Source organism: Panicum virgatum, chromosome 1K (genome assembly GCF_016808335.1).
Source record: "Panicum virgatum strain AP13 chromosome 1K, P.virgatum_v5, whole genome shotgun sequence".
Classification (NCBI taxonomy): Eukaryota; Viridiplantae; Streptophyta; class Magnoliopsida; order Poales; family Poaceae; genus Panicum; species Panicum virgatum.
The window spans coordinates 47,139,618-47,152,415 of record NC_053136.1 but is presented as its reverse complement, the minus strand read 5'-3'; the positions used below and the strand labels follow the sequence as shown (position 1 = coordinate 47,152,415).

Genomic DNA, 12,798 nt, shown 5'->3' with positions numbered 1-12,798 from the left:
TAAAAAGAGAATCTTGAAAAAGAAATTCCTTGCAAAAAAAAGTGTTGAAAAGGTACAAGAATTCGACAGCATGGTCCAGTGGACAACCCTGGAATGGAAGTACTCCGGAGCCATGTGCTAGCAGCGGCGCATCTCGTAAAGGTTAATTCAGCAGTCAACCTCGGAACCGGTTGTTCGCGGCTGTCAATTTCGCGCGCGTAGCCAGTGACAGCGGTTCCTGCGACCGCTCGGTTGTTTCCGATGGATCGATTGCTCCTCGGTTTCCTCCCGCGGCGATGAATTGATGGCCATCCGCACTCAGCTACGCAGCCCAACAACCATTGAGAATTGGAACGGCGGATTGCATTGAATCCATTGATCAATCGCTTGGCCTCTGGCATTCCATCTCAAAATTTACTCGGCACTTCAGGAGGATCCCACTGGTCACTGGTGTTCGCCCCTATAAATCACCGAGGCGACGCCTGGCGTTCGTGCTAACCGCGCGCATTGGTAGTCAGTCTGTAAGCAGTCGAGCATTTGTCAGTAGTCGCCGGAGTTCGGCCGGAGGCGCGGCGATGAGCTACTACTACGACAGCGACGACGACGTCGGTTTCCGAGCGAGGGGGAAGGAGACGACCAGCAGGTACGGGACGTGGGAGCAGAGCGAGCTGGAGAAGCAAATGTTCTCGTGGTCGCTCCAGGATGTGCTCGACAGGAATCTCCTCAAGAAAAAGGTCTGCATCTGCGTTCTCCGCCTTTCCTTTTTTATAATCTTTGCCTGTTCTCATGCACAGCTGAAATGCATCGCCATCTTTTTATTCTTGAATTAGGAAGGATGGGGCCATACATTTTCTAAAGTGATTTGGTTTGCTGATGAATATGCCCTGATTTGTCTGTGGACGAACTACACATACCGTGACTTGTAAAATATCTGATCACAAATGCAGGTTAAGAAAATACCCAAGACTTTCGCCTCGCTGAAGGATTACATGCAATCCTTCATGATGCCACTGGTCGAGGAGACCCGAGCCGACCTCTGCTCCGCGCTGGAGGGCATCAAGCACGCGCCGGCGGCCGATGTGGTCAGGATGGAGCAGCTCGCCGGTGACCAGCCCATCTTCAGCATCGCCGTCAGGAAGGCCGATCCCAGCGCGCCCCAGCGTGACCAGGTCTACGCCCCGAAGGACGCCGACGTGCTGGTGCTGACGGATCGGAAGCCCAGGCACAGCTCGGACCTGGGGCGGACGGGCAAGTCCTACCTGATCGGCTCCGTGCTCAAAGCCGAGGGCGGCGACGGCACGGTCGTCCGGCTGTCGCGCAGGCCTGAGGGAGGACTGCCCCTTGTCGCGGTGTTCCTGATCAACATGACCACGTACAACCGCATACAGAATGCTGTGGACGTGCACGCTGCGGCGTGCAGGAACACGAGCATCATGGAGAAGATGCTCGGCCCAAAGGTATGGATGGCTCCATTTCCCTAGCTAGTGAATATGCTGTGATTATTTACTTTTATTACAGTCTGTAGATTTCGTTTTCTCTTATTTCAGATTGGCCAAGGGTACAATGTGTCGTCGACAGTGCTGCCGTCCTGTCTTCTGGATGGGGACCTTGACGCACTTGAAAATTTCGAGCTCAACGACTCGCAACTGAAGGCCGTGCGCGACTGCGTTTCAGCAGTGCAGGAACCGACTCCATCCGTGCGCCTGATCAAGGGCCCACCCGGGACGGGGAAGACGAAGACCATCAGCGCGCTCCTGTGGTCCATGCTGATCAAGAACCACAGGACTGTGACCTGCGCCCCGACGAACACCGCGGTGGTGGAGGTGGCTTCTCGAGTCCTCAGTCTCATCGAGGAGTCCTCCGGCGGTGGCAGCAAGAAGTGCTTCCTGAGTGATGTCGTGCTCTTCGGCAACGAGGACAGGATGGGCGCGGGCGGCGACCTAAAAAGGATTTTCATGGAGTCCCGTGTTCGCCGCCTGCGTCAGTGCTTGACGCCAGGGTCAGGGTGGACACACTGTCTGAGTTCTATGCTCAGTCTTCTTGAGCATCCTTTGGTTCAGTATGAAAGGTATATTGAAGGCATCGAGAATGACATAGATGAATTGATTTCAGAAGAAAAGGAGGCAAGGGATGATCTTGTCACTAAGATGAAGAAAGTGCAAACTTCATCCAGAAAAGAAGAAATCAAAGAGTTACAGAAAAAGCTACAGGACATACAGAAAAGTATACAGGAAATAGAGAGAAATAAAATGTCGTTCAAGACCCACTTTCAGAGTAACTACAAGCGTCTGGAGAAAGATTTGTGCAGCTGTGTGGAGATTTTTTGCGATGATCTTCCCAGATCTGCAGCCTCTGAAGAAAATTTTTGCTGCATGGCTGAGGTTCCGCCCTTGCTCAACGCGTTTGCAGAGCTCGTACAATCTGAATCTGATGAACGGCTGCGAACCCTGTTTGAAAGTGACGACGATGGAACAGACCGTTCTTTGTTCAGGAATTTTTTGACCCATGTGCACGACGGTGTGAGTTTTGAGCTGAAGCAGGCAAGGTCGTCGTGTCTTCTGAAGCTCAAACACCTATCTGCTCACTTTGAGCTGCCAGAATTATTCGACAGCCGAACCATTGAAGAATTCTTGCTTCAGAGGGCAAAGAGCGTGCTCTGCACAGCATCGAGTTCTAACCGTCTGCACTACCAGCCGAAGGCCCAGCCGTTTGAGGTCCTCGTCGTGGACGAGGCTGCGCAGCTTAAGGAGTGCGAGTCGCTGATACCTCTGCAGCTCCCCGGCGTCCGTCAGGCCGTTCTCATCGGTGATGAGCGCCAGCTTCCGGCACTGGTGAAAAGCAAGGTAACTGCCATGACATGAAATCTGCACTGTCAGTTTGGATGAAAAAATTCTGATCTATTGACAATTTAAGCTCTTGCAGGTTTGTGAAGATGCTGGATTTGGAAGAAGCCTGTTCGAGAGGCTGACATCCCTGGGGCAGCACCAGCACCTCCTCGACGTACAGTACAGAATGCACCCGTGGATCAGCAAGTTTCCCGTCGAGAGCTTCTACGGCGGCCGGATACTCGACGGACCCAACGTCCTGAGCAGGAGCTACGAGAGGCAGCACCTCACCGGCCCCATGTTTGGATCCTATTCGTTCATCAACATCGAGGGCGGCAACGAGAGCACCGGCAAGCACGACAGGAGCCTGATCAACCCCGTCGAGGCCGCCGCCGTGGTCCGGATCCTGCAGAGGCTCTCCAAAGGTAGCCCAGCTCCCTCCCCACTCCGAGTCAATTTTTCTACTCGGTTATCACATCCGACGATTTTTCACACGTCGTGCACGTGCACGCATGCAGAGTCCGCTGACAAGAACAAGGCGGTCCGCGTGGGCGTGGTGTCGCCGTACAAGGGCCAGGTGCGGGCCATCGAGGAGAAGCTCGCCGGGGCGTACGCGGCGCACGCCGGGTTCTCGGTGAAGGTGCGGTCGGTGGACGGGTTCCAGGGCGCCGAGGAGGACGTGATCATCTTCTCCGCTGTGCGCAGCAACACCGCCGGCAAGATCGGCTTCCTCGCCGACATCAACCGCACCAACGTCGCGCTCACCCGGGCCAAGTGAGCGCCTAGCCAGAACGTGCGCGCGCCTGTGCCTGTGTAGGCACGAACCTTTTGTGCGTTTCACTCACCGTGGCGTGTTCTGTGTCGTCGCAGGCATTGCCTGTGGATCCTGGGCGACGCGAAGACGCTGGCGAGCGGCAAGACCATCTGGCGGCAGATCGTGGCCGACGCCAAGGACCGGGGCCGCTTCTTCGACGCCAAGGACGACGAGGACCTCTCTAACGCCGTAATCAAGGCCGCCATCGACCTGGACCAAGTGGAGAGTCTGCTCAAGTTCGATGGCCTGCGTATCCGTGGCGGTGGCGGGTCGCGGTCAGGGGTCCGATGGTAACCGCTACCAAATTGAGAAAACTTTGGCCGTACGAGGCCGGCTCCCATTAGCAGATTATTGTCTATCACTAGAGTTTACCTTGCTTTGTGTATGAGGTGATGATTGATCTGGACCCCTGAACAAACGCCATCAGAAGGTACCAACCATCTCGCTTGCTTGTTCAGTGTTCACTATCTTCACGCGCGTCTTCGAATATAGAAAAAATCACGAGTTCTGCATGCGACGTTTTTTTAATCGAGATGATCAATCGAACCGATTTAGTTTCTGGATTCGCTGACGAATGGTGGAACTGTGGAAGCTGTCGCGAGTGTCTGTATAAAAAAAGAGCAGCACCCAGTCACATAGGCACGACGTCCATAACAGTCAGCAAAGATGGTCGTCGGCGAGAGCGGGGGCGCAGACGCCTTCTTCTCCAAGTACGAGGCGCTCGCGTCGTCCCTTCCGGCCCGGCAGGGCTTGGGGTTCACCCCGTACCGGGAGTACCACGGCTTCTGGTACCCGGAGCTCCTGATGGCGCCGACGCTGGCCGCGCGGGACACGTTCGCCGCCCGGCCCACCGACGTCATCCTCGCCACCGTGCCCAAGTCCGGCACCACGTGGCTCAAGGCGCTCGTCTACGGCGTCGTGCACCGCGGCCACCACGCGCTGGCCGGCGGCGAGCACCACCCGCTCCTCGCCTCCAGCCCGCACGAGCTGGTCCCGTTCCTGCACGAACTCTACGAGCGTCACCGCTCCGCGCCGCCCGTCCCGGTCCTCGACGGGATGCCGTCGCCGCGGCTCCTCGCCGTGCACACGCCGTTCGCCGCCTTGCCCGCGTCGGTGCCGGGGTCCGGGTGCCGCGTCGTCTACCTGTGCCGGGACCCCAAGGACACCTTTGTCTCGCTCCGCCACTTCCTCGACGAGATCAAGCCCGAGGGGTCCGACACGACGCCGTTCGCCGAGGCGTTCGAGCTGTTCTGCGCCGGCGTGTCGCCGTTTGGGCCGATCTGGGACCACATGGCCGGGTACTGGAAGGAGAGCGTGGCCCGGCCGGGGGAGGTGATGTTCCTCCGGTACGAGCACCTCAAGGAGGACACCGTGGGGACAGTGAGGAGGCTGGCCGAGTTCCTCGGCTGCCCGTTCACTGACGAGGAGGTGGTAGGCGGCGTCCCTGAAGCTGTAGTTGCTCTGTGCAGCTTGGACAGGATGAGAAGCGTCGAGGCCAACCGGGACGGGGTGCACCGGACGGGCCGTTTGTCAATCAAGAACAGGGCCTTCTTCCGGAAAGGGGAGGTCGGGGACTGGAAGGCTCACATCACGCCGGAGATGGCGCAGAAGCTCGACAGCATCGTGGAGGAGAAGCTGCGAGGATCTGGGCTCTCCATCGCAGGTGAATGATGGAGGTAGCGCCTCGTCCCTCCAAACTGCGGATCTTCAAATGTGTTCTGCTTAGTCTTTACAAAATATAAGTGTTTTGTTTTAGCTTTTGGCTCTGGTTTGTCTTAGGCCAAAAGTCCGACCTACGCTGTGAAATGTGATGGCTTCGTTGCCATACATGAATTATGAATGTTTCCCATGTTTAAGACTGGGCGGAATAAAAATATACTGTCATACCACTGTACCACGTATTGTACTGTGTCAGGAACAAAAAGATTGCCATCTTGAGCTGGTGATTTTTTTCGTTATATGCAGAGCCTCTTAAATTGGATGTAGCATTTTGTTTTCTAGCTGATTTTAAAAAGAAAAAAATCTAGTTTACACCCTCGAGCCATCATAAAAGTATATATTTTCAACCTTCAAATACGAACCGGATAACAGAGGCCATCTAACTGGTCAGTAGTTTCGAAGGTGGGTTTCCATTTTGTGAGAACTAAAATTATTTAAATTGAAAAAAATAAAAGTAATTTATTTTAAATAAATAAAATGCAAAATGGGTATCAAAAGTTTTCTAAAAATATAATCAATTTATTGGCACGATACTTTTTCATTTGTTCGGATCCAATTTTTGCGTTTATAATATTTAGTAGCTTGCAGTTATACCTACTATTTTGAAATAACTAATATTCAAGTAGAGAAGTAATAGATAGGTTACATTTTAAAAAATGGTACCAGTTTCATATTTTTTAAATTTAGAATAAATTAATTTTGATTTTTTAGATCTAATTAGAATTTTTTATTTTTTTAAGAAAATATAAACCTACCTTCAAAACCACATGAAGGAACAAATTTACCCGATTTTAATAATTGGATGACCTATGTTATCCGGTTTTGTAGTTGACGGTTAAAAATTGAATTTTTGCAATAGTTTGAGGATGTAAATTGGACTTTTCCTTTTTAAAAACTGATATGTTTTGCCACAAGATTTAATTATGATTGTCTCCGCAACATTCTCCACCAAAATGCCCCTACTGATTGTTAATCACTACTGATCTTAGACATCCAATCAAAATGGACAAAAAAATCAAAGCAAGTACATTAACTTTTTGTAGAGTTCACTTTCCATTTTCAGCTTCGCCACCAGACATTCAGCTGTGTTAATGTGTTTGGTATGAGGGTTGTAGTGGGTTGGAACGGATCGGACTCAGATGAATCGGTATTTGGTCACAAATGCATGTATGTTGATTTCATCCCACGAGAGAATATTCCGTGTAAATTCGGGTTCATTTGATCCGCTCAAAATGAGCGGTCCGGTCGACCCGCTTCTCAACCCACTTTTCAACCCGTATGCCCCACAGATTTCGGGCCCACACGTCAGTGACTTAAAGTCACGTTACTGAATCCGCGTCCTCCGCGTACGTCTCGCGAGCATAGGGCGGGCGGCCGTCTGGTGAGTGGCGGGCCCAATGGAGGCGACGAGCGGCCGGCGTGGAGCGAGGCAGCAGCAGGATTAACCAAACAATGGGAACCGGTCCGGTTACCGGTCAAACCGGTCCGGCCCGGTTTTGATTTGGGTCGGTACTAAATCGGTCCAAATTCAAAATTCAAATTTAAATTTAAAAAAATAAAAAATTTCCAAAAAAAATTTAAAAATACTTCAAGGTGCGACGAATCTAATGGTGTCGAATTTTCTCAAAAATTCGTCCATTTAGTATAGTTTGAGGACATATGAAGTTAAAACAAAAAAAAAGAAAAAAATGGGCCGGCCCATTAAGGCCCACCGCATATGACGACCGGTAAACCGGTCAAATCGGCCAGTAAACCAGTCAAATCGGGAAATCACTTTTAAACCATCGGATTTTTTAGTTAAAACACCGGTAACCGATCAGACCGGACCGGTAAACCGGTCAAACCGATCGGAACTGGTTATACATATGCTTTTGAATTTGAATTTGAATTCAATCGGTTTCTATTGATTTCCGATCAAACCGGTCCGACAAACCGCTACCGGAGGTCGGCGGTTTGACCAGACCGGTCGGTTTTATAAACCCTGGAGAGCAGCGATGGAGCGAAGCGGCAGCGTGCGGCAGAACCGTAGAAGAGCAGCAGCCGGCGTGTGGCGAGGGCGCGAGGCAGCAGCGGCCGGCGCACGGCAGCGGCGTCGAGACGGGCGGAGGCAGCAGCGGCCGGCGCACGGCAGCGGCGTCGAGACGGGCGGAGGCAACAGCGCGTGTCTTGTTCTGGGGTCTCAAGTTCGAAGTTTAAATTCAAGACAAACTCCTACATTGATCGTCATCGGAACGCCAGCATAAACGTGCATGGCTAGATTGGTAAAATATTTATCGAATTAATCATGACCCTGAAATAACCACCAGCAGGGGTGAGGAATCCGCACACACGTCCAAATCCAAGGTTTCAATCGATGTGATTATTATCACTCAAAAATGAAAAATGAAGTGCCCATCAGCAACATTTTGAAGGTATCATGAGCGGTTCAATTTATTACTCTAGCCGCCATGTAAACGGACATCTTTACTCAGATCCCAAAAATCATCAGCAATGACGTAAATTTTCCCTCTAATAAATCCGTATCACCGGAGCATACTACTCCCAAGTCAAGTCCCGTGGTCAAACCTTTGCCGGCTCTGGCTCTACCTCCTCCGCACCCGACTCCGCAGGCGCAGCGGCCGGCAAGACCACCGCTGCGGGATCCACGAATAGCGCGGCGCAGTCGCAGCCGACCTCGCGGCAGCGCTGGAGCGCGGACTCGGCCTCCGCCTCCCTCCCCAGGGCGCGGTACAGCACGCTCAGGGAGAAGAGAGGGCGGTAGTCGGCGGGGTCCTCCCGCGCGAGCTCCTCGAACGCCGCGATCGCCTCGTCTACCTTGCCGTCCACGAACATCGCCTGCGCCGCGAGGAGGCGCGCGCACCTCTCGCCTCCCCCGGCGGCGGACAGGCGGGCGCGCGCAGCCTCCGCGTCGCCGGCGCCCGCGTGCGCGGCGGTCTCGATGATGAGCTTCTCGAACGGGAGGGGGGCGTCCTGGACGGGGTCGTCGGGCTCGGCCGCCGCCGTCAGGGGAGTGGGCGGAGGCGGAGGCGCCGAGGGGGTGCACGCGAGGGCCGGGGAGGTGGCGGCGAGGAGGACGGCGGCGGAGGCGGCCATGCGGAGGGAGGAGAGGATGGGGTGCGCAGAGGTGGCGGACCCGGAGCTGGCCGTCGCTTTGACGGCCGCGGGGAGCACCGAGCGGCGTCCGGAGGAGGCGGCGGCTACGTAGGCGGGGGCGCGGATGGAGGAGGCGGCGGGAGCGAGGAAGGCCATGGCGGCGGCTAGGGTTTGCGGCGCGGAGATTGCCACGGCTTTGAGTTTGAGGTTGGAAGGAGCAGAGCGGCGGCGGAGGAGCTGAGGTGGGCGGGGCCGGGGATACGCGGAGCGGATGGGAATCGAGGGGAGCAGGTTTTCTCCGCTCCCAACCGCATGTATAATCGATTTTGTCAGCTCCATAGGAGAAGTAGGCGACGATTTTTGTTTTTGGCAGCGCTTCGCGGAATTCGGCGTGGAGCTGAGCGGAGAGAGCGCTATCGATTTTGTCAGCTTCACCGGAGAAGTAGGCGACAATTTTTATATTTGGCAGGGATCCGGGGAATTCGGCGTGGAGCGGAGGAGAGCGAAGCGATGCCAAACTGAGCTTTTGGTGGAGATTTTGTGGAGAGAAAAGAAATGAAACTTTGGTTGGTTTGTTGGTGGCATCCGTGTCTCTGCCAGGTGGGCCGGGGTCGGCGGCGCCCGCCCGGCGCGGCAGCCGAACCACGAGTTTCCTTCAAAAATATTTCGCTGGTTCATTTTCTTTCTCAACACAAGGCAAACGCGATTGACCTTTCTACCAACTGGAGCCGGAGCTGGTGTGCGTTTGACCACCGGTGAGCATGCCTTTGACCACCGGTAAGCAGCAGCGGAGGGTGGGTGATGTTCGAACATCTTTCCAGTGTTACGATCACCGCGTTCGGCAGGCTGGAGCTGGAAGCTGGAGCTAGAATGGTGTGAAAGAAAAATATTATTGGGCAGGCTGGAGCTGGAGGCTGGAGTGGTGTGAGAGGAAATTACTGTAGCGCTGGAGGCTACAAGACCAGCCGAACGCAGTGAATGTGCTCTCAATACCAATGTACCATTAAGAAACAAATGATTGCATGGAAGCAGCACATTCTACGCTGAACTAACAGGGTCAGCTACAGATGGTCTACAGGAAATTTCGGATGTATCTGTACAAGTGTTGTACAAAGGGCTTCTCTTGCATTGGTATATGACTCCGCATCGGCCACCACGGTTTCAGGCTTTCAGCAGCTTAGAAGATGACAACGCCTCCTCCTCTAGCCGCTGCTGAGGAGGTGATACTGCGATAGCTGTAGCTTTGCAGGGATCCTCCTCAGTATGTACAGGACAAGTGATGAAGGAAGAATTTCGACAAGCTGCAGGCGGAGAAGATAAGGACAGTAGATCATCTCAATACCAGTTTGGAGTTACCAGACTGCAGCAGATGATCTCAATACAAACACTAGAAAAGCTGAGTTTGGCGCTCTTTGCAGAAATGGTACTTACCAGGTAATAGAAGAAATTAAGGACGGGATGATCAAGAACGTCGAGGTCAGCTTCTTTGTTAAACGCATTGAAACACATCTGCAAAGCAAATGCAGCACGGTTGTTGTAAAAGAACCGTGGAAATCAAACTTGCACAACTGCCAGTGAGCAGAAATCCTTACCATTATGCACCGTGCCATGAAACAACAGAAACATATACTGGCAACTCTGCCGACCTCTCTCAGCTTTTGTTGCCTCCCTTTTGACTCAAGGGGGAAATATTTCAGCATGAGGAAAAGCCTGCTCAACCAAACCTCAGTCCATTATGTACATATTTTAATGTGGTATGATAGCTGCTTAATTGGCCACATCAAAACCTGAACTAATGGATATCGATTAAAGTATAAATTTAATTTTCTTATATTAGCACAATAGCACTTCGATGATACATGTTTTGCAGACAGCCTAGGCAGTCCGTTTGGCCAACAAGAAGATACAAAATCGTAATGCATCACAGTTCAGAATTTCCAAAGAAACATCGAGTAGTATTCCGAATTTTACCTCCCTCCATATAGCAGAAAACCGAAGGCAGTGAAAAAGGAAAGGCCTGCGACGAATAACTTCGAAATGACTAGCATCGAATGATTTGGATTCCACCACAAACATAGCCATAAAAAACCCTGAAGGATGCACTTTCATCAGTATGTCGTGACTACAAATAATAGGTAGGTGGCTGAATATAAACATGCAAGCAATTGAGGTGAGAAGATTCCTGGCGAAGATAAACACGAGCAACCATATGTAATGTAAATTAAGCAATCATTCATAAAGGACAACCAGGAAGTGCTAACAGATGATTCTTTGACGATCAGAGATACTTCATTTGGCCTCTGTCCATTGTTTCTATCTGCTGCTAAGTGTTACAACTGCATATTTGTGTTAGTAAGCATATCTTTTGGCATTAGTGTTGAGCAGATTGTAGGAGTTCTTTTTTTCCTGCCAACTTATAAAATTCACGCTTCCAATTGGTTTCTAAATAATGTGGGATAACATCACCTCCAATGAAAATATTATCTGTCGCTTGTATGAACAATCCAAGAAAAAATTGTACAGCTTAAAGTAGCAGTGCAGATTTAGAAATATCAAGCTTTACCTGCAACGCATATACAACAACATTAATGGTGTAGAAACCTAATCGAAGTCGATTGGTCATTAGTCCACGGGCTTGATAAAGTATCTCAGCCCAAAAAAGTGCTAACACGGCATAGGTAGTGAAGAATGCAAGCCCCGGAAGGTCAAGGATAACATGCTGAAAGATCTGAAATAGAAATGAACATGAGGCATTTAACTCCGGTCGATCAAATCAAATGAAAACTGACATTTATGTTACAGGAGAAAGTTAAGGCATGCAAACCGGAGGGTTCACTTGCTGCACTAGGCGACGGAAAGCAAAGATAGAACACCTGGCTGCAGATTTACAATGCAGTAAGGTTAGCATCAAGCAGTAGACAGCAGAGCATGTAACTTTTTTTTTTGTACAACAGATTGAACCATGTACCCCCATTGACCCCGAAATTCAGGAACTGGAAGACCTTTTGGATTGTCCACCCATATTGAGGAACTCTGCACTGTATTCTGGCAACTTGGATCTGCATGCCACATTATAAACATTTTGCCCTCAGTTAACTTATTCAACAAACAGGGAGCATTTACATGGCAACCATATGTATAAAGAAAGATATTTACACTCTTAGTTCATATACAAATATCCAGATGCTATGCACACATTCTTATCCTGCAATAAGGTGAGATTTCAATTATCCTGCAATATCCATCAGGTGAGATTTCAATGTTTCAGAAAGATGAGTACTGACAAGCAACCTCGAGTCCTTGTCCAACTATCAATCTCTATTCCAAATCGCACTTTTCATCTTGTTTGAATCGAATGTGCACATATTCGCCCTGGTTATATCATCATTGGCAACGTCCGGAACTCCGGATGCAAAACACTGGTACGCTCAAGGTACAAAGCAGAAAAACCTCTTTATTCCCAACTAAAAAATTTGCTGATTGTGATATGGCAAATTTATGGCACTCATGTCAAATAGGCAGAAAAATCAAGTATCTATTCTCCTGCCATGGCATCGAGGCAAACAGCACAGGCTTATTCCTTCGACGGTATCACGGCTGAGCGAGCAAAATTCAGCAAAGAAGCATCTTTCCAAGCCGGCGTCCATGGCTACACTAACAGAAGGAGGAGACGAGACGCTTACGCATGAGGCGGCGGCGACGATGCCGTAGAGGACGGCGAGGGCGCAGAAGATCCCGTCCTGCCACGCCGGCGAGCCGTTCACGCGCTCCCACCACCCCGCGACTTCCGCCGGCAGGGGCGCCGGCGCCGCCGTCATCGCCGCCCGGCGCGCAGACAGAGACCTTTGTTTTTTCAAAAAGAAAGGACAGGACAAAACCCAAAAGGGCCCCCCTCTCCGACCGGAAATCGTGCGCTCGCGGCGGGAGTCCGGCGGCGACGGACGGCGTGGATTTATACGGGGCACGTCGCGATGTCGCGTCGCTTTCGTCGTTCCGCCACAGGGGGGCACAGGGTGGTGTCCGGCTGTGCTCGATACGGGTCACGGGCCGCTCGCGCTACGCACCCGTGCCTGGATTAATTTGCCCAGTTAAAGCAATCCATTAATTAGGTGGCTCAAACTGGATCTCCGCAGCCAATTCGAGTTTGGAAAACGTCGATTTTTTTCGTTGTTGCTGGGTTGCTGCTGATCGTGATTGACCAGGTCTGGGGTTTGGTCAACACCGCTGAGATCAGCGCATGGTTTGGGTTTCGCAGTCTCGAGAGGCACGTTTCTCACGAGCAAACTGGACGCCCGGCCGGGCTGGAGAGTTGACATCCGCGGAGCGCCCGAGGTGGGGCATTACTCTGTTCGCCTGCATGTGACCGGT

General features: G+C 51.7%; 4 protein-coding genes across 6 annotated transcripts; 2 read left to right on the top strand and 2 right to left on the bottom strand.

The window, feature by feature from the left end:
* Positions 1-1,727: 1,727 nt before the first annotated feature.
* LOC120713571 (regulator of nonsense transcripts 1 homolog) lies at positions 1,728-4,017 on the top strand. Its single transcript, XM_039999507.1, has 4 exons — positions 1,728-2,822; positions 2,902-3,229; positions 3,323-3,578; positions 3,675-4,017. Exons 1-4 carry the CDS (start codon positions 1,743-1,745, stop codon positions 3,910-3,912), a joined length of 1,902 nt encoding a protein of 633 aa, XP_039855441.1. The 5' UTR covers positions 1,728-1,742; the 3' UTR covers positions 3,913-4,017.
* An 88-nt stretch (positions 4,018-4,105) lies between these two features.
* LOC120713561 (cytosolic sulfotransferase 5-like) lies at positions 4,106-5,576 on the top strand. Its single transcript, XM_039999499.1, has one exon. The coding sequence runs from the start codon at positions 4,285-4,287 to the stop codon at positions 5,287-5,289; it is 1,005 nt and encodes a 334-aa protein (XP_039855433.1). The 5' UTR covers positions 4,106-4,284; the 3' UTR covers positions 5,290-5,576.
* Positions 5,577-7,595: 2,019 nt separating this feature from the next.
* LOC120713529 lies at positions 7,596-8,741 on the bottom strand. Its single transcript, XM_039999470.1, has one exon. The coding sequence runs from the start codon at positions 8,584-8,586 to the stop codon at positions 7,897-7,899; it is 690 nt and encodes a 229-aa protein (XP_039855404.1). The 5' UTR covers positions 8,587-8,741; the 3' UTR covers positions 7,596-7,896.
* A 624-nt stretch (positions 8,742-9,365) lies between these two features.
* LOC120713539 (tobamovirus multiplication protein 3-like) lies at positions 9,366-12,352 on the bottom strand. Of its 3 annotated transcripts, none has more exons than XM_039999479.1 (8): positions 12,114-12,352; positions 11,399-11,489; positions 11,255-11,307; positions 10,994-11,158; positions 10,402-10,520; positions 10,023-10,140; positions 9,862-9,939; positions 9,366-9,731 (listed from the first exon to the last, which is right to left on the bottom strand). In XM_039999479.1, exons 1-8 carry the CDS (start codon positions 12,246-12,248, stop codon positions 9,633-9,635), a joined length of 858 nt encoding a protein of 285 aa, XP_039855413.1. In that variant the 5' UTR covers positions 12,249-12,352; the 3' UTR covers positions 9,366-9,632. The 3 variants fall into 3 exon arrangements, with proteins under 3 accessions (XP_039855413.1, XP_039855425.1, XP_039855418.1); XM_039999491.1 differs by having other exon boundaries at positions 11,433-11,489; positions 12,114-12,252; XM_039999484.1 differs by lacking the exon at positions 12,114-12,352 and having other exon boundaries at positions 11,433-12,081.
* Positions 12,353-12,798: the final 446 nt, after the last annotated feature.

What these genes read in the sequence shown, in the direction of transcription:
- LOC120713571 (XM_039999507.1), top strand. Translation starts at nt 1,743, where the DNA reads ATGCTGATCAAGAACCACAGGACTGTGACCTGCGCCCCGACGAACACC. An exon ending in CGGCACTGGTGAAAAGCAAG is followed by an intron (nt 2,823 to 2,901) that starts GTAACTGCCATG and finishes AAGCTCTTGCAG; the next exon opens with GTTTGTGAAGATGCTGGATT. An exon ending in GTCGCGCTCACCCGGGCCAA is followed by an intron (nt 3,579 to 3,674) that starts GTGAGCGCCTAG and finishes GTGTCGTCGCAG; the next exon opens with GCATTGCCTGTGGATCCTGG.
- LOC120713561 (XM_039999499.1), top strand. Translation starts at nt 4,285, where the DNA reads ATGGTCGTCGGCGAGAGCGGGGGCGCAGACGCCTTCTTCTCCAAGTAC.
- LOC120713529 (XM_039999470.1), bottom strand. Translation starts at nt 8,586, where the DNA reads ATGGCCTTCCTCGCTCCCGCCGCCTCCTCCATCCGCGCCCCCGCCTAC.
- LOC120713539 (XM_039999479.1), bottom strand. Translation starts at nt 12,248, where the DNA reads ATGACGGCGGCGCCGGCGCCCCTGCCGGCGGAAGTCGCGGGGTGGTGG. An exon ending in TCGTCGCCGCCGCCTCATGC is followed by an intron (nt 11,490 to 12,113) that starts GTAAGCGTCTCG and finishes TGTGGCATGCAG; the next exon opens with ATCCAAGTTGCCAGAATACA. An exon ending in GAATTTCGGGGTCAATGGGG is followed by an intron (nt 11,308 to 11,398) that starts GTACATGGTTCA and finishes GTAAATCTGCAG; the next exon opens with CCAGGTGTTCTATCTTTGCT.